The following is a 26,603-nucleotide window of genomic DNA, read 5'->3' as shown; positions in this document are numbered from 1 at the left end:
AGAGGAGCCTGGCCAGCATCATGGAGAAGCTGTTTGTGTTGGTCTTTGCTCTCACCCTGCTGGTCTTCTCCTCAGGTAGGTTCTCTCTTGAAGGACACAGCCTGTTTTTGCACTGACGTGATCATATATAGTATATATTAATAATTTGATATGCTTTCTTTTTGTAAAAGTAAGCTTCTCGAATTCCTATTATTTAGAAGGGAAGTAAATTACTTTCTTTGAAAAGACTTAAGATGTGTTTGAGTACTATTTTCAGAAATACTGACAAGTCTTGAATTACATCTTCTTCTAAGATTCATATACGATCATGGAAAGCTTGATGTACTTTTATTATGCTAATCTCTTTTAATGTTTGCGTGAGGCCCCCCTCCCCATTAATCATTTTGCAATCACAAGATTAGGAAAGAATATGTTGGTTTTTTTTTTTTTGGTTTTTCAAGACAGGGTTTCTCTGTGGTTTTGGAGCCTGTCCTGGAACTAGCTCTTGTAGACCAGGTTGGTCTCGAACTCACAGAGACCCGCCTGCCTCTGCCTCCAGAGTGCTGGGATTAAAGGCGTGTGCGGGGCTGGAGAGCTCAGTTGGCAGAGTGCTTGCTTGGCATGTGAAGAAGCCCTGAGTTTAGTACCATGTTAACAGGGCACCGTGGCAAACAACTGTAATTCCAGCACTCAGGACGATCAGTTCAAGGTCATTTCAACTAGTCGTTTGAGTTCAAGGGCAGCGAGGCAAAAGATCTTCTCTCAAAACAAATAAAAATGAGCCAAAATAAATGACAACAAAAAAGCTATACATTACATCAATGCCCGCTGTAAATAAGTGGACCATTGCAAGAAGTAAGTAGATTTTTAAGTCCTGAAGCTTTTACTTTAAGTTAACCCTAGTAGAAACAATTTAAAATTTTCGAGTCCTCAGAAATGCCACATCCTTTGGACAGATTCCTCTTTGTGTTTCACCACGATTGAACTTGCAAGTCCTCCTGGAGCACTGAGACGGAGTGTGGGCTCCTGGGCCTGGGGAGCTCTCAAGTCTCTTCCTGATTCTTTTCAGAGGCCTCCCCAATTCTGACAGAAAAGCAAGCCAAGCAGCTCCTGAGGTCCCGGCGACAGGACAGGCCCAGCAAACCTGGATTCCCTGACGAGCCCATGCGGGTGAGTGCTTGGCTCTGGCAATTGCATAGCACACACTGTCTTCTGAATGGGCGTCTATTCTGAAATTAACTGAGTGCTGCTCATTGGAAGGACTGTGAGATGGGGGTTGTAGTACAGACAGCACTAAGACACGTGTGCCCTTCACCCCTGGGGACACTGGCTCTCCTCACCGACTGTGGACACAGTATTGAAAACAGAAACAGCAGGGTCTACAGGTATGTGGTGTGTGTGCCCAGCATCCCGAGGGGCTGCTCAGCATCTCCCTCCTCTGCTCTGCTCCTCAGCAGCTGCTCCTTTGGCTGATACCAACCGCTGTCTGCCTCTTGGTCCCCAGGCAGACTGCACTAGCATCCTCAGATGGCACCTCTGGTCGATGCCTTTGTTCTCAGCTCTGCTCTGGGGGTTATGGTTTCTACTTGCCTAGTCTTTCTTAACCAAGGCACCTGGGATAGCCAATATTGGCTATCAGCTTAACAGGACCTAGCATTGATTTCAAGACAAGCCTCTGGGTATGTCTGAGAGTTTCAAGATGGGTGACCCCATTCTAAATGTAGGCAGCAACATTCTATGGATTGGGTCTTAGACTGCATTCAAAAAGAGAGAGAAAGCTGGGTGGTAGCTTTCATTTTTTAAAAAGTAATATTCTTTTATTTATTTTTATTTTTAAAGACTTATTTATTTATTATGTATACAGTATTGTGCCTTCATGTATGCCTGTTGTCCAGAAGAGAGCAAGAGATCTCATCATAGGTGGTTGTGAGCCACCATGTGGCCACTGAGAATTGAACTCAGGACCTTTGGGAGAGCAGCCAGTGCTCTTAACCACCGAGCCATCTCTCCAGCACATTCTTTTATTTTTTTGAAATTGTAATATAATTACATCGTTCCCCATTTCCTTCTCCTCTCACCAACCCCTCATGTAATCCCCTTTCTCTCTCTCAAATTCATTGCCTCCTTTAATTTAATTGATACACACACACACACGCACACGCACACGCACACACACCACTCCTAAATACATAAATACAACCCTTCCTCCCTCTTTTCCTCCCTCTATCCCTCCCTCCTTTCCTCTTTCCTTGTTTTTTGAGACAGGGTTTCTCTGGCTGTCCTGGAAGTCACTTTGTAGACTGGTCTGGCCTTGACCTCACAGAGGTCCTCCTGCCTCTGCCTCCTCAGTGCTGAGATTAGAGGTGTGTTCCACCACTGCCAGGCTCAAGTTGCATCTTACCACAACGAGGAAAGTAATTGTATAGGCCCCTTCCCTGCCTTTATTTTGGGTGTTTGGTGCCTTCTGTGAGACCCTGCCAGGCTGGTCCAGCTCCTGTTTGGGGGTCTAATTCGACTGTTCTGACATTCATGGTATTTCTCCCTCATCCAGGTGAAGGCTCATCACAATGTACCAGCTCTGGGTGTCTGGAGGTTATTGTCTGGTGGTATTTCTGTGGTTCTGGTTGGTCTCTTTCCTGGACCCCTCAACTGGCTATCAGCTCAGCCTCTCTGTCAGATTCTTATGTGAGGTCCACAGGAACCTGGAACCACATTTGCCTTCTCTTACTGTGGACTCAGTGTGCATATTTGATATTTAAAAGACTTTCATTGGTCTGGGAATGTAACTCAGTGGTAGAATGCTCACCTGGAATGTGCAAGGCCCTAGATTTGATCTCCAGCATTAAAAGAAAAAAAAAATTGATGGTAAATACTACTGGCTCAGGTCAGACTAGATTTGAATCTTTCCGTTCACTTTGTTCCTTCTCTCATTCTTTCTTTGTTTTACATTTACTTATTGAGTGGTGTGTACATTCATGTGGAGGCCGGAGGACCACTTGTGGGAGATGGTTCTTTCCTTCTGTCGTGTGGGGTCCAGGGACTGAACTCAGGTTGTCAGGGTTGACAGCAAGCATCTTTATCTCCTCTCCACCCCCCCCCCTCGAGACTCCAGCTAGCCCAATCCCTATTTTTTTCCTAACTGCATGTGGGTGAGGTTCCCTTACATTGCTCTCCACCATTTCTCTCAACTTTCTTCCTGTACCGAGACTGAATCTGGGGCCTTTCATAAGTAGGGCAAACAAGCATTCTACACTTCGCGCCAGTCTTTGAGGGTTTTCTCTGCCAGCACCTGCACCTGGCTGTCTTGAGCTCCGTGGGGCAATGCCTGGGCCCTTCCTGAAGAACTCCGTTGGCCTCTCCCTGCAGGTGTTTGGACCGTTGGACTGTTGGACCGTTGGACCGTTGAAGCTGTTTCCTGCCTCCTGCAACTGTGCTGCTCTTGGCTCTGAACTCTGCCTTGTATGGTCCTCTCCTGGCTTAGACACAAACTTCTGAGTGTATTCCTTTGCTGACACTGTGCCTACTTCTGGCTTGGGGCCATTGCCATCCCTGACAACACACATAGCTGGATCTGAAGGCCGAGGATGGTGGCCCTGTGCTTGCCAGCATTCTTGGGGTGCCAGTTAGGTCCCACCTTTGGCCAGGCAGGGTCAGGAGCTTCACAGAGAGTGGACATCTTCCAAGGGCCCCTGCTCCCGAAGAGTCACGCTTCCTTCTCTCTTCCTCTTCCTCCCCTCCTCTCTCTTTTTCTCTCTCATTGAGGCAGGGTATTTCAATATAGCCTTGGATGGTTGGCCTTGAACTCACAGATATCCACCTGCCTCTGCCTCCTGAGTGTTGGGATTAAAGTGTGCCACCATGTCTGGCCTATACGTGTGTTTTTCGAAGAAGGCTTTGCAAAATAACATGTGTCAGACTGTCTGAACTCCTTCCTCCAGATTCCTCTTTGGGCCTTGCCCTGGGCTACCTGGAATGGTGCCAGTGGAAGGCTGTCTCAGGGTTAGGTAGGACATCGCCTGGCCATCACTGCAACCTGGTTGAGTTTTGGGCTGCACACATTTGTGGAACCATCTAGGAATTTTAAGCAGGGAACTGATACAATCAGGCCCACTCCACAGGAACCATTTAGAGGCCCATTTAGACCTCCAGACCCTGCTGTCCATTGGAAACAGGCAGTGACATCGTTGGATGTGTATTCCGTCTCCTTGTCCTGGTACCTGGGAGATGGACAGGTGGACTTTGGCAAATGAATCTAGTTGACAGTTGTTGGGGAAAAGCATGTGCCCCTGGAAACCAAGCCTGGTGACCCACGTGCTTGCTGTCACCAGAAGTAACTGAGATGTTGACTATTGGGGTGATTTTATTTTGCTTCTCACTAAGTGACTAGATGGCAGAAAACTGGTTTAGAGAAGAAAGAAGCCACGGCAGAGGGTATGGAGCGGTGCTTTGGGGGAGTGTTAATTCAAAATGAAAACACACACAGAGGCTCACAGTCGCTTCTCGCGAACTGTGGCGCGGCGTTTGTTCAGAGAAAGGAGCATGGCTGGTGCTCAAGGGAGGAAGTTCCTGGAATTTCCTGCCCAGCTGGGTTTGCAGTTGGTTTTGCTGCATGTGTTTTATCTTCTGCAGCCCCCAGCCACACGCAGCCGTCTGTGTTAGTGGTTTCCGGGAAGGAATGATGACTGGCAGGGGGTACACCGTGGGGACAATCATGGATGTCAGGAGACCCTTGAAGCTGCTGTGGTAGTGTAACTGGCTCTGACGATCATTTATGATTTTTGGAGAGTATGGTCTGAACCCTCTGGGAATGGGATGGGAGCTCCCCAAAGGCTGGCATTCATTTTGGGATGTGCCGTTCGGTGACAGGTAGAGTTGACTGAGTTGTCATAGTGATTCTTTTGTGTCAGAGGACTTGTAGGTCTAAGGAAGCCTCAGCACACACAAAGAGGCCAAGACCAGCCAGATAACCCAAGCTAGTTTGGAGACAACTGCATGATGGTGGGGCTATAGGAAGAGAAGGCAGAACGGAAAGCCGTCTGAAGCGGAAATGTCCCCACAGGCTCAGGTTTTGAAGATTTGTTCTTCGGTTGGCACTGGGGCCTGGCTGGTGGAAGTGGGTCAGGAGAGTACACCTTTGAGATTGTCCCCGACCCCTGGTTATTGCCCTACTCTCTCTGCTCCTCAGTTCACCATGATGTGAACACACACTTTGGCTGCCTTGAACTGAGCTCTACCATTGTTTAACTTTGATGGGTTAAATAAACTCTCTAAAATCATGAGTCAAAACAAATCTTTCTTAAGTATTTTAAAAAATGTTTATATAGCTGGGCAGTGGTAGTACATGCCTTTAATCCCAGGACTCAGGAGGCAGAGGCAGGCGGGTCTCTGAGTTTGAGGTCAGCCTGGTCTACAGAGAGAGTTCCAAGACAGCCAGGGTTGTTAAACAGAGAAACCCTGTCTTGAAAACCAAAACCAAAACCACAAAAAGATTTCACACCACACACACACACTCACATACACTATCTAGGGGCTGGAGAGATGGCTCAGAGGTTAAGATCACTGACTGTTCTTTCAAAGGTCCTGAGTTCAGTTCCCACCAACCACATTGTGGCTCACAACCATCTGTAATGAGATCTGATGCCCTCTTCTGGCCTGCAGGTGTACATGCAGACAGAATACTGTATGCATAATAAAAAATAAAGAAAAAACTATCTATTCTATCTATCTATCTATCTATCTATCTATCTATCTATCTATCTATCTGAAAGCTTTTTTTCTGAGACAGGATTTCTCTGTGTAGCCCTGACTGTCTTGGAACTCACTTTGTAGACCAGGCTGGCTTTGAACTAAGAGACTTTCTTGCCTCTGCCTCCTGAGTGCTGGGATTAAAGGCGTGTGCCACCGCTGCCAGGCTTATTTATACTTTCCATGGTTTGTATTTTCATCTATCTGTGTGGGGATTATGTGCGTGTGAATGCAGGTGCCCAAAGAGGTGAGAGGTGACAGAGTCCCTTGGAGCTGGAGTAACAGGAAGTTGAGAGCCACCTGGTATGGGTGCTGGGAACTGAACTCTGGAAGAACAGTCAGTGCTCCTAACCACTGAGCTGTGTCTCCAGCCTGACTCTTCTTCTTCTATGTTGTTTTCTGTCAGGTACTGAGGTCGCAGTGGTGTGAAAGTCACCAGCGCAAAAATGATTCTGAGCTCCCCTTGGAAGAGCCCCTCGCCTGTGAGAGTGCTGGCCTCCATCTGCATGGCTGGGCCTCAAGTCTTGCTGCTCAGTGTGGTCCCTAGCAAGTTTCTCAGGCTTCATCTGAGCTCCTCAGACAGGCAGAACGTCCGCACACCCCTTACGCATGGCCCCTGTCTGTGCAATAGTCAGCCACCCCAGACACCTTCAAGTTAGGAAGTGTTGCCCTGCAGAAGGCAACGCTTTCATCTCTGCTCCCCGAGGAAAGGGGCTGTTAGGTCAGGGGACAACTCTGTGGAGCTGGCTCTCTTTCCCACCTCTCTGTGAGTTCCAGGGATCCGACTCTGGTCTCCAAGCTTATGTGGCAAGCTCCTTTCCCCGCTGAGGTGCCCTGGTAGTCAGTTTCCTGTACTCTTGACGAAACTTTAAATAAAAATTTGCATGTACAGCTCTTAAAGCGGAGAGGAAGTTTGGAAGGCAAACTTGGCCTGCCCATATTTGTATGGGTGCCATGTGCATCTGGGTATGTGGGGCAAAAGCGATGATGTTTCTGAGCAATAAGATTTGGAGCAAAATTTTACTGTCCCCTCCGTTCTCTATGCAGTTGCCGTGTTTCCATTTCTTAGGGCTGCCGTAATGGACTGTGCTATCTAGAACAGAAGCACTTTATTATCCTACGGTTCAAAGAGGCTGGGATTTGAGTCACGTATTGGTAGAGTTAGCTCCTTCTGGAAGTGGTGAAGAACCGTGTCCCTCCACTGCCTCCTGGTGGTGACTGGTGGTCTTTACCATTTCTTAACCCATGACTGCCTTACTCCAACCTGCTTGCTGTCACACGCGGGGCCTGTTCCTTGTGCGTTACAGCATCTCCATTTTCTCCTTTTCAAGGTTGGAATATTCTAGTTCTCTTTCTGGTGTCTGTGTTAAAACACCCCGAAAAATGTAACTTAGGGGAGAAAGGGTTTATCTGAGCTCTCAGTTCTGGATAGGACCCACCGGAATCCTGTATGATGTCATCTTCAGTTGGTAACATTGATAAAGATCCAATTTCCAAGACAAAGGGTCCCCTTCGTATGTTATAGGTAGACATGAATTTAGAGGGCCTGCTGTTTAAACAGCTATTAAAAAATGATGCTATGTATGATTTCCACAAGGTCATGGAGCTCATGCTGGGCAGCAGTTAACTTGTCTGTGCCTCTCTGATCACTGAGGACCCGCTGCCATAGCTCGGCCAAACCGTTTAAACTCCCTGAGTCTCAGTGTTCATGGCTAGGAAATGAGGAACTGATAACTGCCTATTTGGCTCACTGTGTGGCTGACATGGGAGAACGTGTGTGATACCTATGGGTGATTATTTAAAAAAAAAAGCCTGGGAAATAATCCTTGAAGCCTTGGTAATGGCGGGTTTTATGTCACACAAACTAGAGTCATCAGAGAGGAGGGAGCCTCAGTTGGAGAGATGCCTCCACAAGACCAGGTCGTAGGCAAGTGTGGAGGGCATTTTCTTAGTGATCGATGGGGGAAGCCCCAGCCTATTGTGAGCTGGGCCATCCCTGGGCTAGTGGTCCCAAGTTCTTTAAGTAAGCAGGCTGAACAAAGCCATAAGGAGCAAGCCAGTAAGCAGCAGCTCTCCATGGCCTCTGCATCAGCCCCCGCTTCCAGGTCCCTGCCCTACCTCTTTTCAGTGATGACCCCTAATACAGAATGGGTGAGATCAACCCTTTCCTCCCCCAGATTCTTTGGGTCACTGTGTTCTATCACAGCAGCGGTGACCCTGACTAAGACAGCCTTCTGCCTCTTTTCTGCTTATAGAAAGAAAGGCAGTGTGCTCCCTGGCCTGGGGACATCCTAGCCTCAAGCTATCCCTGGGTTCGCTGCCACCCTTCCAGGGTAACTGATGTTCAATCACGCAGAACTTCTCGTTCCTTTTCAAACCTCGGCACCTTCTCATAAGCGTCTCCATCTGCTGGCAAGGCCCTCGTCCCTCAGCTCCCCCTGGCAGCCTCCTCTTCCTTCTGAATGTCACAGTGCTTCCTTCTCTCTTCCCTACCTGCTCTCCCAGTGCACTTACCCTTTCTTATGTGCACTTTCACTTTCTCAAGCTTCTGCGACTCACGCTCATCCCGAGTCTACAAATATTAAATGGGGAATTCTAGCAAGGAACAATGCCTAGGATTAAAATTGTGCACCATTCCGGGGAGGGTGATGCGATCTTGCGCTGTCTTGCTTCATCTTGCCTGGGGTGGGGAGGTCTCGTGTGCCTGCACTCTGTACGAGACACCTGTCAGTCACTTAGCTTTTTGGTGGTTTGGATGGGAGTGTCCCCCATAGGCCATGTATTTACACACTTAGTACCTGCTGATGAACTGCTTGAAAGGATTAGGAGGTATGGCATTAAGTGTGTTCTTGTTGGAGGAGGTATGTCACTTTTGAAACATCAAAGCCCACCCCAGGCCTACTGTCTCTCTCTGCCTGCTACCTAGGGATCAGAGTATAAAACTCTCAGCTACTGCTCCAGTGCTATGCCTGCCTCTTTCCTACCAACACTCTGAAACTGTAAGCAAGCCCCCAGTTAAATGGTTTCTTTTCTAAGAGTTGCCTTGGTCACGGAGTCTCTTCATAGCAACAACAGGGACTAGGACAGTCCTGTGTCCATCACTGAGTCCGTTGCAGAGTTGTGTTTCTCCTCCAGCCAGCTTCACATACACACAGCCTCTACCCTTCACCTCACTGCATCCCACCCCAGAAGCATTGCGTCATCTCAAGTCCTGTACTTCACAGGAAGAAGGGAAGTACAGTTCAATAAGCTGGGTGTGTGTGTGTGTGTGTGTGTGTGTGCATTTGTGCTTTTATGTGTGGAGGTAAGAGGTTAACCTTGAGTATCATTTTTCAGGAGCTACCTACCTCTATCTACCTTGTATTTTGAGGCAGGGTCTCTCACAGGCCTGGAGCTCCCCAAGCAGGATAGACAGGCTGCTCAATGGGATTAAAAGTGTACACCATAATGACTGTTTTTTTAAAAATTGTTCTTATTGAACTATACAGTTTTCTTCACTTCCCTCCCTTTCTCCCCCCCCCCCTCCTTCTAGCCTCTCCCATGACTTCCAGATTCCCAGTTTACTCAGGAGATCTTGTCTTTTTCTCCTTCCTATATAGATGCGTGTATGTCTATCTTAGGGTCCTCTTTGTTATCTAGTTTCTCTGGGGTTGTATTCTGTAGGCTGGTTTTTATTTGCTTTATGTCTATAAGCCACTTATGAGTGAGTGCATATTGTATTTGTCTTTCTGGGTCTGTGTTACCTCACACAATATTTTTTTCTAGATCCATCCATTTGCCTACAAATTTCAAGATGTCATTATTTTTTTTACTGCTGTGTAGTACTCCATTGTGTAAATGTGCCACATGTTCCTTATCTATTCTTTGGTTGAGGGGCATCTAGGTTGCTTCCAGGTTCTTGCTATTATGAATAAAACTGTTATGAACATAGCGGAGCACATGCCCTTGTGGTATGATTGAGCATCCTTTGTGTATATACCCCAAAGTGGTATTGCTGGGTCTTGAGGTGGATTGTTTCCTAATTTTCTGAGAAATTGCCATACTGATTTCCAAAGCATATGCCTGGGTTTTTTTTTTTAATGTAGGTTCCATGGGTTGAACTCAAGATCTCATGCTTGCAAGGCAAGTACTAACTGTCTTACTAATGTTACTGTCTGGTTGGTCAGCTTTCTTTGTCATTATTGTGGATAATTTCAGTAACTTTCTCCCTACCCAGACCCAGCCTCCCCTGAGACAGGCCCTGCTCTGTGCGGGGGCAAGGACTTTACTGATTGAATTACCTCTACATTTCTGTAGCATAACATTTGGGTTATTCTATTTTATAATTAATTATTGTCATTGGTTTCTTACTTGACCTAATTTGTAAATTAAACTTCATCATAGGCCTGTGTGTGTAGGAAAAAACCATAGTATGTGGCAGGCAGCTCAGTTCACAGGTTGCTTTTGCAGGCATCCACGAGGGGGGGCTGAGAAGGGATCTCCGGTAGGTAGAGAGTCTCTCCTGTGGATAGACAGACAGATGTCCTACGTATCTTCTAAGCAATGTTATACGCTGCATAAACACACCGTCGGAGTGGATTTCTAGGAAAAGGCCCAGAGAGAGACAATGGGTTGACTCTCAGCCCTGTCATCTCACTGGAGATCGAAGGTGGTGCTTTGGTGAACTTTATATTTAATGCTTACATTTTTATTTATTTAAAAGATTCAGTTTTTAGTTATGCATTTGTGTGCTTGTCTATGTGTGGGTATGCACACATGTGTATGCAGGTGAAGTCCAGAAGAGGGAGTTGGATTCCCTAAAGCAGTAGCTACAGGCAGTTGAGAGCTGCCCAGTAGGAGCTCGGGGAATCGAACACGGGTCCTTTGCATGGACCGTGTGTGTTTTTAACCACTGAACCATTTCTTCAGTCCCCAGTTTTGATATTTTTATGTCTCTCCTATTAGACGGTTGTTGTAAATGGTTTTAGGAGGTGGACAGTTTGTCTTACTTCTGGGTCTCCAGCAACAAACCAACAATTGGCATTTACTAAGTACTAGTTACGTCTCCGTGCTTCCTGGGATGGGTGGGTGGGGGTGTGTGTGGACTCAGCAGGATAGAACTCTACGGTAGAACCTGGAGTTTATTCAAGGAGATCTCCTCTCTTACCTCATTTAAACTTGTTAGTCCTCTCTTAATCTTTCCAAATTTTAGGGAAGAATATGTTTACCCCATTGCCCAGGAGAATGATGCAAACTCTTTAAGAAAGATGACATGCAGGCTTCAGGGATGTCTTCTGTGATCCTGTTCATGAGCACTCCTGTATCTGGGGATTTGCCTTTCTAGGAAGCTGGGCCACTTTGGTTTGTGTTCCTTCCAGGCGTGTTCTTCCAGGGTGCGGATAAATCAAGCTAGCATGATGCTAAGTATCCTTTGTAAACACGCTTTTATGTTTCTCCCTGCGAGAAATGTCCTAGGGACCGCATCAGGCTTTTGTTCCCATGGTCTCAAAGATGGTTCAGAATTACTGAGCTGTCTGTTGCGCTCAGCACACGTTGGCTTTCCTGGGGCACGGAGCCTTTGGGGCTCTGAGGCACTTAACTTCTGAGCCATCCTCCGGCTTGTGCGATTACCTTGCTTTGACTAATGAGCGAAAGAATTCTTCCAAATGTCCACGGATCTGCAATCCCGCTCAAATGTCATAGGAAAGGACAGTGACATCTTGGAAAAAAGTTCCTGCTTTGATCGGTTTTGCTGTGTCATGCTTGGGTCAGGTCAGGTTCCGCTGGACATTTCGTTGTCATGCGAGTCCAGCGAGGGTCGATGCGCGGTTTCCATTCCCACTACTGGGAAATGATTCACTTAAATCATTACAATGGGCATTTGACACGGAACACAAATACCAGTTTTTGTTTTTGTTTAATTTCTTCCCTCCCCAGAGAAGAGAATCTAAAGCAATGCAAACCTGTTTTCCATCTCCCTCCGCTTTCCCAGTCCAGGAACATTTGAGATGCTCATTAACGCTGGGCCATTTCGGACTCGGCCAGTGCAATTGTTGAATTTGTGGTTTCTAGCAGATCTGTAGCTTGGCTTTTCATCTTTGACTAATGGCTGCTTTCAGGCCTTTGTGGCGTATTCATTTCCCTAACATTTAAAATAAATACTCAAGTGTCATGGAAACCGGGGCTGGCTTTTTTTTTCTCGTTCTCAGTGACTTTTCTTCGGGGATGACTTCAGCCGCTGTGAAACAGATACTGACTTTTGCTTCTATGTACACTTGGCTGTTACAGCGAGACAATCGACACAGATGGCGGGGGACCTTCCACCGAGGACATAGTAGGACCAGAAGCAATCTTGTCATGTACTCATTTGTAGATTTCTTCAGGGAGCTGTACTGAGGCCCTACTGTGCACCAGGCACTAAGGCACACACTCAGTGTACTGTGGCTGTTGCCATAAAGAACAGACAATGGAAATCCCTACCTGGCTTGAGTAGCATGTGTCCCAGTCCCTAGCTATCTATTCAGGAGGCCTACGACAGAGAATCACTGTAGCCCAGGGTTGGTTTCTGAGACGCTGTCTCTCTATGTAGCCCTCTCTCTACTTAGACATGATTTCATAGACTTGTTTTTTATTTTACACACAGGAATATTTTTGCTTGCAAGTATGTCCGTGCGCCATGTGAGGGCTGTACCCCCAGAGGCCGGAGTTTGGATCTGCATATGAAAGAGAACACGTGGTGTTTGTCTTTCTGAGCCTGGGTTGCTGCACTCAGTGTAATTTTTTCCAGGGCCAAAAAGCAGCAGTTGCGACTAAGTAGGTGGCAAGGCTTTACCTGGCTGTGTGTTTTAGGCCCTTGTCAAGGGTGGCGTTAACCTTCCCTCTTTCCCTACAACACTTCTTTTCTTTGGAGACAGGGTCTCATACTAAGCCCAGGCTGGCCTGAGAGTCATTATGTTGCCTGGGTTGGCCTTGAATGTATGGCAGTCTTCCTGCCTCAGCCTGTCGTGTGCTGGGATTACAGCTACATAGCTACTACACCACATCTGGCTTTCTGTGAGTATGTGTGCACATGTACGGTGTTTGTGTATGCATGCTTTCCTGTGCAGCTGTCCATGTATAGACGTGTGCACATGTACGGTGTTTGTGTATGCATGCTTTCCTGTGCAGCTGTCCATGTATAGACGTGTGCACATGTATGGTGTTTGTGTATGCATGCTTTCCTGTGCAGCTGTCCATGTATAGACGTGTGCACATGTACGGTGTTTGTGTATGCATGCTTTCCTGTGCAGCTGTCCATGTATAGACGTGTGCACATGTACGGTGTTTGTGTATGCATGCTTTCCTGTGCAGCTGTCCATGTATAGACGTGTGCACATGTACGGTGTTTGTGTATGCATGTTTTCCTGTGCAGCTGTCCATGTATAGATATGTGCACATGTATGGTGTATGTGTATGCATGTTTTACTGAGCAGGTGTCTATGTATAGACATGTGCACATGTATGGTGTTTGTGTATGCATGTTTTCCTGTGCAGGTGTCCATGTATAGATGAATGCATGTGTATTGTGTTTGTGTATGCGTGCTTTCCTGTGCAGCTGTCCATGTATAGACGTGTGCACATGTATGGTGTTTGAGTATGCATGTTTTCCTGTGCAGGTGTCCATGTATAGATGTATGCATGTGTATTGTGTTTGTGTATGCATGTTTTCCTGTGCAAGTGTACAGGTACAGTAGAGTAGATGTATGCACATGTATGGTGTATGTGTACGCATGTTTTCCTGAGCAGGTGTCTATGTATAGACATGTGCACATGTATGGTGTATGTGTATGCATGTTTTCCTGAGCAGGTGTCTATGTATAGACATGTGCACATGTATGGTGTTTGTGTATGCATGTTTTCCTGTGTAGGTGTCCATGTATAGACATGTGCACATGTGTGGTGTTTGTGTATGCATGTTTTCCTGTGCAGGTGTCCATGTATAGACATGTGCACATGTATGGTGTATGTGTATGCATGTTTTCCTGAGCAGGTGTCCATGTATAGACGTGTGCACATGTATGGTGTTTGTGTATGCATGTTTTCCTGATCAGGTGTCCATGTATAGACGTGTGCAATTGTATGGTGTATGTGTATGCATGTTTTCCTGAGCAGGTGTCTATGTATAGACATGTGCACATGTGTGGTGTTTGTGTATGCATGTTTTCCTGAGCAGGTGTCCATGTATAGACATGTGCACATGTATGGTGTTTGTGTATGCATGTTTTCCTGAGCAGGTGTCTATGTATAGACATGTGCACATGTATGGTGTTTGTGTATGCATGCTTTCCTGTGCAGCTGTCCATGTATAGACGTGTGCACATGTATGGTGTATGTGTATGCATGTTTTCCTGAGCAGGTGTCCATGTATAGACGTGTGCACATGTATGGTGTATGTGTATGCATGTTTTCCTGAGCAGGTGTCTATGTATAGACATGTGCACATGTATGGTGTTTGTGTATGCATGCTTTCCTGTGCAGCTGTCCATGTATAGACGTGTGCACATGTATGGTGTATGTGTATGCATGTTTCCTGAGCAGGTGTCCATGTATAGACGTGTGCACATGTATGGTGTATGTGTATGCATGTTTTCCTGTGCAGCTGTCCATGTATAGACATGTGCACATGTATGGTGTTTGTGTATGCATGTTTTCCTGTGCAGCTGTCCATGTATAGATGTGTGCACATGTATGGTGTATGTGTATGCATGTTTTACTGAGCAGGTGTCTATGTATAGACATGTGCACATGTATGGTGTTTGTGTATGCATGTTTTCCTGTGCAGGTGTCTATGTATAGACATGTGCACATGTATGGTGTTTGTGTAAGCATGTTTTTCTGTGCAGGTGTGCAGGTACAGCTGTGTACACAAGCAGGCAGAAGTCAGAGGTTCTCAATTGCTCTTCACCTTGGATTTTTTTTTTTTTTTGAGACAGGGCCTCTCACTGTCTCCACAACTCATTTACTTTGAGAGACTGGCTGCCCAGCAAGCCCTGGGCTCCTTCTGTCTGCCTCGTCAGTGCTGGAATTATAGGCATGCATCGCTACCCCCATTTTTGCTTCCTGTGGGGTCTGGGGATCTGAACTCAGGCCCTAATCTTGTATGACAAGTGCTTTACCCGCTGTACTCTTTCCCAGTCCCACCCCCTCTTTTAAACTGTTAATGATTGTATTTAGTACTGGCTATAGAGTTCCCAGAGGACATTCTCAAAACAGAAACATCTTAAAGTTTAAGCTGGGCCCTCTGTTAATGCTTTCCAGTGCTCCAGGAAGGCTCGTGTGCTTTAAGATATTTTTGAGCTGGACGGTCGTGGTGCACGCCTTTAATTCCAGCACTTGGAAGGCAGAGGCAGGCGAATTTCTGTGAGTTTGAGGCCATTCTGGTCTACAGAGCTAGTTCCAGGAGCCTCTCACTGCTGTGGGCTTGTCTCTTCAGGAGTATGTGCACCACCTGCTTGCCCTGGAGCACCGCGCCGAGGAGCTGTTTCTGGAACACTGGCTGAATCCCCACTGCAAGCCTCACTGCGACAGGGACCTGGTCCACCCTGTGTAAGGACCCAGAGTCAGCTTGGTATGTTCCCAACCTTTTGTTGGGGAGAATGACGATGGGAAATATGTTCACGGTGGGGAGACTTCCTGGAGGAGTGTGCTCAGGGGCCAGGTGTCACTGACTGTTGTTTAAGGGGTGGCAAGGGATCCAGGCAGGAAGGAAAACAGGGGTGCCCACTGGTCACTGAGAGATCCCAGATGAGGTGCTGAAGGTACCCTATTTGCCATCCAGGAAAGATCTGTATATGATATGCATGCAGTTCCTACAGCAGCCAAAAGAGGGCATCAGACCCTCTGGGACTGGAGTTACAGCCAGTAGTGAGCCACCATGAGGGTGCTAGGAATTGAACCTGAGTTCTCTAGCAGAGCAGACTACTGAGTCATCTCTCTCTGCAGCCCCCCTCTCCCCAGTTTGGATAGACTGGAGTTTGCTGTGTCCATCAGGCTAAACTTCAACTCAAAGAAATCTTACAGCCTTTGTCTTCTGAGTGCTAAGATTGAAGGCATGCACCACTGTGCTTAGCCCTCTCTGGGCTTTTACAGACCAAGCAGGACAGGGCATAACCAGGTGGTTGATTATGTGTGGTCACGAGCAATCTCCGCGCCTTTGCTGCTGAGTATTCCGTGTGACTGTAATGGCACAGGGATGTCCCTTCAGAACATCACCCGGGAGTTTGTAGAGTGCTCTTACAGTTCTGTCATGGACTGTCTTATTACCCTGACATCATCAATGGCCTGTCTCAAAAAAACCAACCAAACAAAAAACCCGGAGTGCTTGTTGCTCTTCTAGAGAGCTTGACTTCAGTCCCAGCATTCACGCCTGGCAGCTCACAGCCATCTCTACAACTCTAGCTCCTCTTCTGGCGTCCTGGCACACAGATGCGCATGCACATAAATAAATAAATAAATAAATAAATAAATAAATAAATAAATAAATAAATAAATAAATAAATAAATAAAATCTTTTAAAATTGGTGCACACAGAGGGAACGTTCAGGAAATAACAGCTGGTAGCTCCTTCTCTCTCCTTTTTCTCCTCCTTCACCACCTCCACCCCCACCCCCACCATCACCACCCTCCTACCACCATCCCCCCATCACCACTCCACCACCTCCATCCCACCCCCACCATCCCCACCCCACCCCCACCCCCATCACCACCCCACCCCCACCACCTCCACCCCCACCACCATTCTAAAATTATTTCCTCCTTCTTTCTTCTCCAGCAGGTTTCCAGGCAGAGATCCGGAGGCTGCCGGGACAGAGAGAAGCTTGTCTTCCATCTGATCGGGAACTGAAGAAATGAAGCCTTCTGACCTCAGGAACTTGCGGCCCTTTGTGGGAAGGCCAGAAGTGGCCTTCAGAGGGAATGACAAATATATATTCTGCTCTGTTTTACTAACCTGCCCACATCGTGAAAACTAACAGCTTGAATCACAGGGCCCTGAGAGCCTTCCTACCAGTTTGCAAGTAGGCAGAGCTCCAGTGCTCCGCAGAGGGATGGAGCTGGGGGCTGCAGAACAGGCCTGGGGCGGGGTGTCTGCACTGTGGGCTCTCTTGCTCAGAGGGGGGGGGAAGTACATCACTGGGAGCTGCTGAGTTTGGGGTTCTCTGCTTTTTCATTTCTCTGCTGCACTAATAAAGGCTGGTGTCTAATCTTTCTGTGTGTCTCTTTTCCCACTAGGGGAGTACTGGGGATTTCTTGCCATATTCACCGTTGTAAACCCAGTTCCAAATAGTGCGCCACTATTTTTTTAAAGGCTTATTTAATCTTAGTTTTTATGTGTGAGTGTTGGGCTGCATGTATGTATGTTCACCATGTGCTGGGGTGTTGGGAGCTGTGAACCCCCCAGATCCCGAATTTCTTGTAAACAACTTGTTTTCCCCTGATCTGAAAACTAACAGCTTGAATCACAGGGCTCCTGAGAGCCTACAGCTGCTCTGAGCACGAGACCCTCACGAGTGCCTGATGGCAGGGGAATTGTTTCTGGTGCTTTTGGCTGGGGCGTGGCTATCCCTATACAAGCTGCCCTTGAACACAATAAAGGGGGGCGTTCTTTGGGCATTCTGGCATCAAGGATGACCCGTGTCCTTGTCTATGAGTCTTTGTACATCTCAATCTCCAGCCCCTTGCCTGGTTCACGAACGGTATGGTGGTGCATAGAGTGCAGATGGGTGTGGTGCGCCACACTGCCACACTGGGGGACACCAGGAAGAGGACATTGATCTTCTGGAACCGGAACTAGTAGAGAACTGTGAGTCACCATGTGTGCGGGGGGGGGGGGGGCGGTAGGGAAGAGGGGACTTGAGAACTGAAATTGGGTCCTCTGCAAGTGCAGAAAGTGCTTTTAATTACGGAGCCATCTCTCCCTCCCATAAACTGTTCTTTAAATATGTGGATGGGGCCTGGTGAGATGGCTGAGTGGGTGAGTGTGCCTGCTGCCAAAACTGACAACCCGAGTTTGATCCCCAGGACCTGCATGATGAGTAAAGAGAACGGACTCCTGGACATTATCCTCCAACTTCCGCAAGCGTGCTGTGGCACGCACACACCCACTCACATGAATAGATAGAATAGACAAGTACGTGAAATAAATAAAAATGCAGGGAAGATATTAGTTCGAGGTCAGCCCAACAGGACCATAACTTAAGACCAAACACATACCCCATCTTCTAGCAAAGGAGAGATTCTTGTGGAAAGCAGGGTGCTTGTTTCTCTGTACCCCTTAGCCTTCCCCTGTACCTCGGTCCCAGAATTAGGCAGTCAAAGCTCAAGCAGGGTAGGGAGTCACCTTGAGTGGTGTCGGGGTGGGCCTGTCTCTGGGAAGGTTGGGCTGGGCTGGTATAAGGAGAAAGTTGCTGAACCTCTGCATAGCAATGGGAAAGAAACCTGGCAGGACAAAAATGGAGTTCCTTGTGTCAGCTCTGCAAAACAAAACAGTAAATGAAGCTGTGGCTTGTGAGACAGGCTTCTTACACGGGATTGCCTGATGATAGCTGTCCCAAAATAACTCTAGGAGACCTCAAAGGCCGCTGAAACCTCACACAGAAAGTTCCGTAAAGACGTTAGCCTCACTCTGCTTATCTTGGGGCTGATGCTACTCTCGTTATTACTCATCATGATGGAGGGCTATTGTTTCAATGTGACAAATACAGACTTTATGTTTTGAAAATTGTTTGCTTCTTCCTCTTTGAACATTCTTATAGCTTATGATGGCGTCGGGATCCCATTATGAAGCTGGTTCCACATAAGTATTGTTATATTTTAGGGCATCTCTGTTTGCTATTCAGATCGAGGGTCATCATACCAACTTGTAGAGATGAAATAAAAAGCCAATAAAAGAGAAGGTAAAGGGAGAAGTCCTGAGTGGTTCCAGGGAAGGTAAAATCTGGAACTTAGGGCCAAACCTGCGAACTTGAGCTCCATACCTGGGACCCCCACAGTGGAAAGAGAGAACTGACTCCCAGAAGTCGTCCTCTGGCCTCCTCTGCACTGTGGTGTGCTCTTCGCAGTGTGCACATAAACACACACACACACACACACACACACACACTAAAGATATAAGAAAAAATGGATGGGCATTAGGAGTTCTGTGAGAAATTGCGTATTTCATTTAGCCAGCACTGAGCCCTCCTACCCAGGAAGTGAGTTTGTTCTTTTAGATGCGCATAGATAAATATGGTCCCCGTTCAGATGGACTTAGTAAGCGAAGGAAGAGACTCATACGCATTCAAAGGGCTGCCCTAGAGTTTAGTCATTGGCAGGCGTTTCTGGAGAGGGCCCCAGCTCTCTGTCACAGTGAGTGGAGGCACATAGTAAGTATCTGTTTGTTCAGTTGTGAATTTTCTCCCGGTCCTGCCCCATCCCAGCTCAGCCTTGAATTGCAAACCTTTACCCTGGTAACACAGAAACATGTCATCAGTATGAGATGCTCCCCAAAGACTTCTGTACTGGCTTGGAGAGGAGCTGACCAGTGCTTGCCTAGATAGTAGGTACAAAGCCCTGGGTTTGACAACTAGTATTCCATAAAGCTGGGGATGGTGGCCCATGCCTGTAATCCTGGCATTCAGGAGGTAGAGGCGGGAGGACCAGCTGTTTAAGGTCATCCTCAGCTACCCAGCAAGTGTGAGATTTAGCTTGAGTTACATGAGACCCTTGCCCAAACACCACCACCACCACCACCACCACCACCACCACCACCACCACCACCACCACCACCACCACCACCACCACCGTGTAAGGCTTGATTCTGAGCTAGTGGCATAATTTCAGTTTCTGGATATTTTAGGAGGCAATGCCTATCTAGAGGAAGCAGATCACTGTGGGGCTGGTCCTTGGAGTCTGCATCTGGTTCTCTTGCCCCTCCCTGAGCCTGTAACTCCTCTTCCCACACACAGAATTTGAGACCTGGATGGAGATCTCTCACCCTGAAACTGACTCAATATGGCTCAGTGTTATCCTCCTCCCCCACATATGCATGTTTCTCTCAGTATATGGGCCCTGTCTCTGAGAACCCCTTTTGTGGATGGATGGACGGCATGCGATTGTGCCGCCATGTTCTTAAAATGTGGCCCTCGGAAGACAGGTATTGAGCTACACATGCAAACCCCCAGGCTTCGCCAGCCCTCTGACTCAGTGGGATTCTTGGGAACATTTGGAGTTTGGGAACCGTGGACCCAGAACTTTCCTGGAACTTTATGACGCCGTGAAAGGACCCGAGTGTGCCTGGAGACACAGATGCTTCTCTCACCTCTCCCACCTTCAGGGATTTATTTATGATCTCATCATATACCTGACGTTAGTGGCCGAAGGTCCAGGGATGCGAGAAACAAAATATGCAAAGCACATTTTGTGCTTGTATGTGTGTGTATGCATTCACACATGTGTGTGCTTGTGGGGGTTAGAAGTCAACATCTTCAACTGTTTTCCACTGTCTTTTTTTGAGGTAGGATCTCTTGCCAAACCTGCGGCCCACTGATGATCTAGTCTGGTTGATCATGGAGCCTGTAAGTCTCTGCCTTCCAGGGCTGGGATTACAGGTGCGTGCTGCATGCCTGACTTCTTCTGCATGGCTGCTGGGAATCTAAATTCAGGTCCTCATGATTTTGCAACAAGGGATTGATCCATTGAGCCATCTTCCCTGCATCCGAAGGCCAATTTATCTGTTTTTTAAATTATCTATTTATTTATATTCTATCTATCTACTTATTTATTTATAATCTATTTATTTGTTTAACATACATGCCATGCCGTGAGCCTGGAAGTCAGAGGACAGCTGGCAGGAGTTGGTTCTCTCCTTCTACCATGTGGGTTCCACTTTAGAACCCAGAACCCAGTGGGGTTTCACATATTCACATGTTGTGCACCCAGCACCACTGTCCGGTTTCCGCTGTCTCATCACCCTGAGCGAGATCCTATGTCCCTTAAGCTGACATTCTCTGTTTTTAATTCTTACCCATCTTCAGCAACATCTATCTGCTTGTTACATATGAAATGGCCTATTCCTGATATTTCAGATACATTGAGTCCTATAATGTTTTTGTCTATGATTTCTTATACATTGCATATGATTTCAAGGATATTATCGCCGTAGCATGCATGAACATTCCTTTTTCGGGGGCAACCAATGTTCCATTGAGTGGATCTATGTCCCACCTCATGTTTAGTAGTTGATGGGTCTTGGAGTTCCTACCACGCTTTCGCTCTCCTGAGTGGCATAAACATTCAGGTACATGCTTTTGTGTGGTAACTGCTTTCAATTCCTCTTGGTCCCTACTTAGAGAGGGAATTGCTGAGTCATACGTGATTTCCATTGAGTTTTGTTGTTATTGTATGTATGCACATTGTGTGTGTGTGGTATGTGTCTGTGCACAGTGAGTGGGTAGAGGTCATGGGACCACCTTTGGGGTGTAATTCTCTAGGAATACCACTCACCTTATTTTAAGTCAGCATCTTCCATTAGGCTAGACTGGCTGTCCCATGTGACCCAAGGATCCGCCTGTTTCCACCTGCCTGCCTCTGGGATTGCCAGTGAGTACCACTGCATTGCAACCAACTGTAAGCCAAAGGAAACATTTTTATGGGTTTCAGGACTTGAACTCTGGTCCCCAGGCTTGCAGGGCAAGCACCTTACTGACTGAGCCACCTCCCCAGGCTTGTATTGTACTTCGAGGAGAGTTTCTGTTCTCTACTGCAGCTCCCACCAGAAACACACAAGCATCAAGGCTTCTCACACTCTTGCCAGCAGCTTGTTATTTCCCACTTAAAACAAACACCCCTGGTTGGTGTGAAAGGGAGTTCACTGGGGATTTGATTTTTCTAAAGCCTAATAATAATTTCAACATCTTTTCATTTGCTTTTTGGCCAATTCGGTATCTTTTGAGGGGAGAGCTCTCCAAGCCTGCGCTTGTGTAAAATTTCAGTTGTCTTTTGCTGTTTTGACAGGCTAATGTTCATACTCAGAGCAAGGCTTACTAAGGGTAGAATTTCGGACAGGTTGTAGAATGCTCCCTGCCTGGATTTCCCTTTCTGTTCAGTGGGGATAAGGCTAGAATCTACTGTCACGGTCTTGCAGTGGTGAAGCTTTAGGACCCTCACGTGGCCCCATGGTGGGCGTTTGCTGTGTAGTAACAGATGCCCTTATTCCTCAGGGGCTGAAACTAGCCGGGGTGACTGGCCACCTCACTGCAGAGATTAGTAACTGCTGGGAAGCAGATAGGACGGTGATGCAACAGAGTGTAACTGGAAGGCTATTTTGGGGTTGGGTGCACAGGGAAGGCTTTTCGGAGGAGGTGACACTTGAGCTGACACCGGAATGACAGGAAGGAGCCAACCTCATGAGGATCCATGTACAGGAAGGGCACTCCCGGCTGAGGGAACGGCTCGGGTAAAGGTCTGCAGACAGACACGAGCCTTCCAGAGCTGCTCGAAGGGAGAGGGGAGGACAGGTGGGTTTTCAGCATGTGAGGGTCATGGTGACCGTCATGGCGTGGGAAGACAGTTGCCTTGACTCAGGAAGCCAGGGTGTGCAGGGTCTCTGCTCGTTACCTAGGAAACCAGAGATAGTGACTGAGACCATTTGGTGGAGACCTTCATTTTTTTTCACATCAAAAACAGAGTTTGGTGGGCTTGTGAGTTGGCTCAGTGGGTCAAGGTCCTTTCTGGCAAGGTTTGTGACCCGAGTTCAATCGCCGGAACCCACGTGGTCAGAGGAAGAGAACAGACTCTGGCCAGTTGTCTTCTGACCTCCAGATGTGGGCTGTGGCACATGCGTGTCTCCCCTTCCTCCACGGAGACACACAATAAGTGATGAAAACAGTAAAAAACATGTGGTTATATTTACTCCTATGTAGTAAGACTATAACACGCATGAACTAAACTAAGGAGAGAGGCTTCCATTTTCAGATGTGAATCACAGGGCTCAGCTGAGGTCTACAGACTATACTGGCTCCAAAATGAAGGGGCAATGAGGCTGTACCCGAAAACTCCTCTTCTTGGGGTAGTCCTGGAGGGCACGAGGTATGCGTCCACCTCAGCGTTAGGGTTCATGGAGCTCTTGGCCCTCCTCCGGCTCTCCCATTTTCCTAGAACCTTCCCTCAAACTGTCTAGCTCCGGTTTGATTGAACACCCTGCAGAAGTGAGCAGTGTTCTGGGGAAGAAAGGTGCAGAGAAGAGCTTGGGGGTCTAGAGCCTGCTCCACTCTGCTGTCACTCTGGGCACCTCTTTGATGGTACCCACAAAGCATGGAACCCAGTACCATGGCGGAGAGACAGGTTGTCTGGGCTTTCTGCTGGATTCATCCTCCCTAACTATGAAGCCTTTATAGGTCTCAATTTGTTCATCTGTGATGTGTTGGTATAGTCCTAATTGCATATTGAATGCACATGGATAATTTTAAAAGTCTGTGTGTGTGCGTGTGTGTGTTCACGCACGCGCGCATGTGTGTGTGCATGTATCTATCCATCTGCCCCCATCTCACTCAGCAATGCTGAGTTTACAAGTGTACCTGGATCTTTTTTATCTTTTTAATGTCTGTATGTGTATGTATATGGGTGTTGGGTGCGTGTGTGGAGGCCTGAGGTTGGTGTTGGGGAACTTCCTTGGTTGCCCCTCAGTTGAACTCAGAGCTCACTCACAGGTGAGCCTGGTTAGCCAGCCTGCTCTGGAGACCACCTGTGACAACCAGGAACCCACTTGGCATTTATGTGGGTTCTAGGTATCAACACTCAAGCCTCATGTTTGCACAGCCAGTGCTTTATCCATTTGGGTCATTTCTCCAACCTCCCCCCTCCCCCGACACGTGGGCGCTAAGGGATTGGAATGCTAATCCTCATGCCTGAGCAGCAAGTGCTCTTACCCACTGAACCACCTCCCCAGCCCCGTGTTATACGGGGGCACTCTATCTTTTTCCCACTTATTCCCCCAAAACTTAGAAACTTGCCTTAGCTGAGCCCAGGAGCCCCTCCTAAGGTTCCTAGGCAACTGTTCTCTGGAACCGACTAAAGGAAGGAAAATTGATTCTATGGTTTGGACGGGAAAAGGGACCTGGGGTGTGTGTGTGTGAACTCGTGCGTGAGTGTGCTGGGATAGGCGGTGGAGACACAGCACGGGCCACACCCACGCAGGCACACACTTGATTGCTCTGTAACAATCTGTAACTGAGGAAGGGTGGGCACAAGGCTTCAAGGGCTCGGCCGGCCACTAGGGGTCAGTATGTCTCCGTTGCAGGCGCCGGCGGGCGGCTCACCTGATTGCTGCAGACACCAGCTGACAGATCCCGCCCCGACTGTGTTCAACACCTCTTGCCTTGTACTGGCCCGGGTGAGGGTGTGTGGGTCGGGGGGATCTTTCTCTGTAGTGAGGTAGAGACCCTAGACAGTCTAAATAACACGCTTTCTCTTTGCAGGAAAACGCAGAAGGTAGTCAAACCGTCCTGTCTTTAGCATTCCTTGGTGAAGGGCGCATGGATCCTATTGTGGTTTCTGCCTTGGTTATCTTGGTGCTGCCGAGGATGGCACCGGGGGTGGGGGGTTGGGGTGGGGTGGTCCGCTGAATTCTTCCTTTTCTATTTTCTCCCTCGGCGAGGAGGAGGGTGTTAATGCCGGTTGGCAGTTACATGAAACCGAGGCGGATGGTGACGGGGTGTGCTAACCAACAAGGGCAGGAAATAGTGTCATATTTTCTGGAGAGCCAACCGCTCCCAGGAGACGGACTGCAGGATTCCACCCGGAGACTCTTGGAAGGGGTGGCGGGGCAGACAAAAAGTCCTGCATAATCGCTTCTCTCTTCTTTCACTTTCTGGGGCCTCTGTACAACGACAGACTCAACTTCATCCCCTGTCTGGCTAACTGGCCAAAGGACTGGCCATAAAAAGAAAACAATCCACTTTGATCTGACGTCACTTCAGCGTTTAGTTATTCTTTTGTCGAGAGTGTGCTCTGGAAATAAGACTTCAGGAACGGAGCTACGTGCTTGGATCCTAGACCAAATCTGATCAGTGTTGATTTTCATCCCCAAGTCCAACCATTGGGCAGATGGGCCAGGGATAAGTGGTCCCGTTCCCTCACTATCTAGCATCCTCCACATTCTCCACACTCTTGTCCATCACGACTTTTCTAGTTCCTTCCACAAGGATCCAACTTCTGCCTGCCTTTCTCTGAACTTGAGTCATATATAGTGAGCACTCTGAAGCCTGACCCAGCTTCCATATTTTTCTTTGTATTTCAGTTACTGTGCCTGATACACTGTTAGTAGGATATATATGTATATGTAGTGAATAAAAGGGCAAGATTCTTAACTCCTGTACTGGAAATAGCGACTGGTAGATACTGAACTAGTTCCTCCTTGTCAGAAGGACTGTCCCCCACTTTCTCTTATTTCATACCGACACCAGGAGATCTGGCCAAGGATTCCATCATCACCGTCGTGCCCATTTTATAGATTGGGAAGTGGAGCCTGGGCGGTAGTAACTGCTGCACCCCCCCTCCCCCGCTCCTAGGATCTGACAAGTGCGGGACAGAGCTGCAGACCTGGTCTCCAGTCATGCAGCAGGCCTCTCCCTTCTGGGACAACCTGCATTCCTTGCCCCTCACGGAACACGCCCTGACTTCTGTGGCTGCAAATCGTATGTGCCCTCCTTTGCTCTCACTGCGAAGATTCAACTCTTAAGGCCAGGGTGGCTTTTCTGCAGCTCTCTGGAGAGAAAGGAGAAATCAGAGGTGGAAACTAGGTGTCCGGGAACCAAGGCTTCAGGAGTGACCTGGAAAGATGGCCCCGGGGGTTGACTCTTCGGGGACACTGGCCATAGAGTCTGTAGTCTTTGCCTCCATTCTTGAAGGGCTTGCTTGTCCTTTTACCATTGTTAGACAATGGAGTGCCTTACGCCTCCCTCTTATTCGTTTGTAGGAACAAACAATGCAAACCAGGTCTGTTGGTGCAGGCCTGTAATTCTAGCTACTCAGGAGCCTGAGGCAGGAGGATCCCAAGTTCAAGGCCAGCCTGGTCAACTTAGTAAGATCTTGATTCAAAAATTAAAAAACAAGCAATTAAGAAGAGGTCGGAGGAGTCAATTGGTTTTGTGCTTGCCTAGCATGTATGAGGTTCTAGACTCAAACCTCAGTCTTGGAAACCAAACCAAACCAAACCAAACCAAACCCAAACAATATGCCAAGCCAAGGAGCTCATCCCTCTAAGGGGACAAAGATAACATTGGATACTCCTGAGCCATTCACCTTATGTATCTTATTAAAACCCTCAAAACGGCAGAGAATGCCCATCTAAGGCCTGGTACTAAACACATTTGGGGCATAGCTACTTTGGGTGGACACACATTCACGTTGAGGAGGCCAGCCAGCTTCTCCGGATGGATATAAATACTCCGGGAGGGGAAAGCCAAGACCAAAGGCTCAGGCCGTCCTGCGCCGCCGGCACCAGCTCATGTTCTTCCTGTGTGTGAGGCAGTTTGACTGATACCGAGTCCTTCCTGAGAGCAGGGTGAACCCACTACAACCGCATTTTTGTCAGCGTTCCCAGTGGTGTCACCGGATACCACGTTCTCGGTGGCCAGAGTGCATGCTCTTGCTTTCCTTGAGAAAGTGGGTGGGGAGGAGGCCTTGATCTTGGGAACGGGAAGGAGAGGCTTGGGGTGAGGGGGTGACACTGATCTCAGTGACTGCTTGAGAGTGGCTTTTGTGGTTGTTGTTTGGTCTCTCAATAATCATGTGCCACTTCCTAGACCCCTGGGCAGTGCAGTAGGTGTGTAGATGTTGGTGGGTGTTTGTCTCCATGGAGGTTGCAGCCCAACTGAGCCCACCTA

The 26,603-nt window shown here is 47.9% G+C and overlaps 1 protein-coding gene and 1 pseudogene across 2 annotated transcripts; one reads left to right on the top strand and one right to left on the bottom strand.

Moving 5' to 3' along the window:
• Nucleotides 1-16,943, top strand: C11H17orf67 (chromosome 11 C17orf67 homolog). 2 transcript variants are annotated; one of them, XM_075942268.1, is made up of 4 exons: nt 1-75; nt 1,049-1,149; nt 15,176-15,310; nt 16,517-16,943. In XM_075942268.1, exons 1-3 carry the CDS (start codon nt 21-23, stop codon nt 15,290-15,292), a joined length of 273 nt encoding a protein of 90 aa, XP_075798383.1. In that variant the 5' UTR covers nt 1-20; the 3' UTR covers nt 15,293-15,310; nt 16,517-16,943. The 2 variants fall into 2 exon arrangements, with proteins under 2 accessions (XP_075798383.1, XP_075798382.1); XM_075942267.1 differs by having other exon boundaries at nt 16,514-16,943.
• LOC142832073 (U6atac minor spliceosomal RNA) lies at nt 12,495-12,598 on the bottom strand (annotated as a pseudogene).
• Nucleotides 16,944-26,603: the final 9,660 nt, after the last annotated feature.

The sequence above is a fragment of the Microtus pennsylvanicus genome, chromosome 11 (genome assembly GCF_037038515.1).
Source record: "Microtus pennsylvanicus isolate mMicPen1 chromosome 11, mMicPen1.hap1, whole genome shotgun sequence".
NCBI classification, from domain to species: domain Eukaryota; kingdom Metazoa; phylum Chordata; class Mammalia; order Rodentia; family Cricetidae; genus Microtus; species Microtus pennsylvanicus.
Note: the sequence above shows the minus strand (reverse complement) of the source record. Positions and strands in the feature narration are given on the sequence as shown.

Coding starts and splice junctions, on each gene's coding strand:
- C11H17orf67 (XM_075942268.1), top strand. CDS start 21: ATGGAGAAGCTGTTTGTGTTGGTCTTTGCTCTCACCCTGCTGGTCTTC. Junction 76..1,048: donor CCTGCTGGTCTTCTCCTCAG/GTAGGTTCTCTC, acceptor GATTCTTTTCAG/AGGCCTCCCCAATTCTGACA. Junction 1,150..15,175: donor TCCCTGACGAGCCCATGCGG/GTGAGTGCTTGG, acceptor TTGTCTCTTCAG/GAGTATGTGCACCACCTGCT.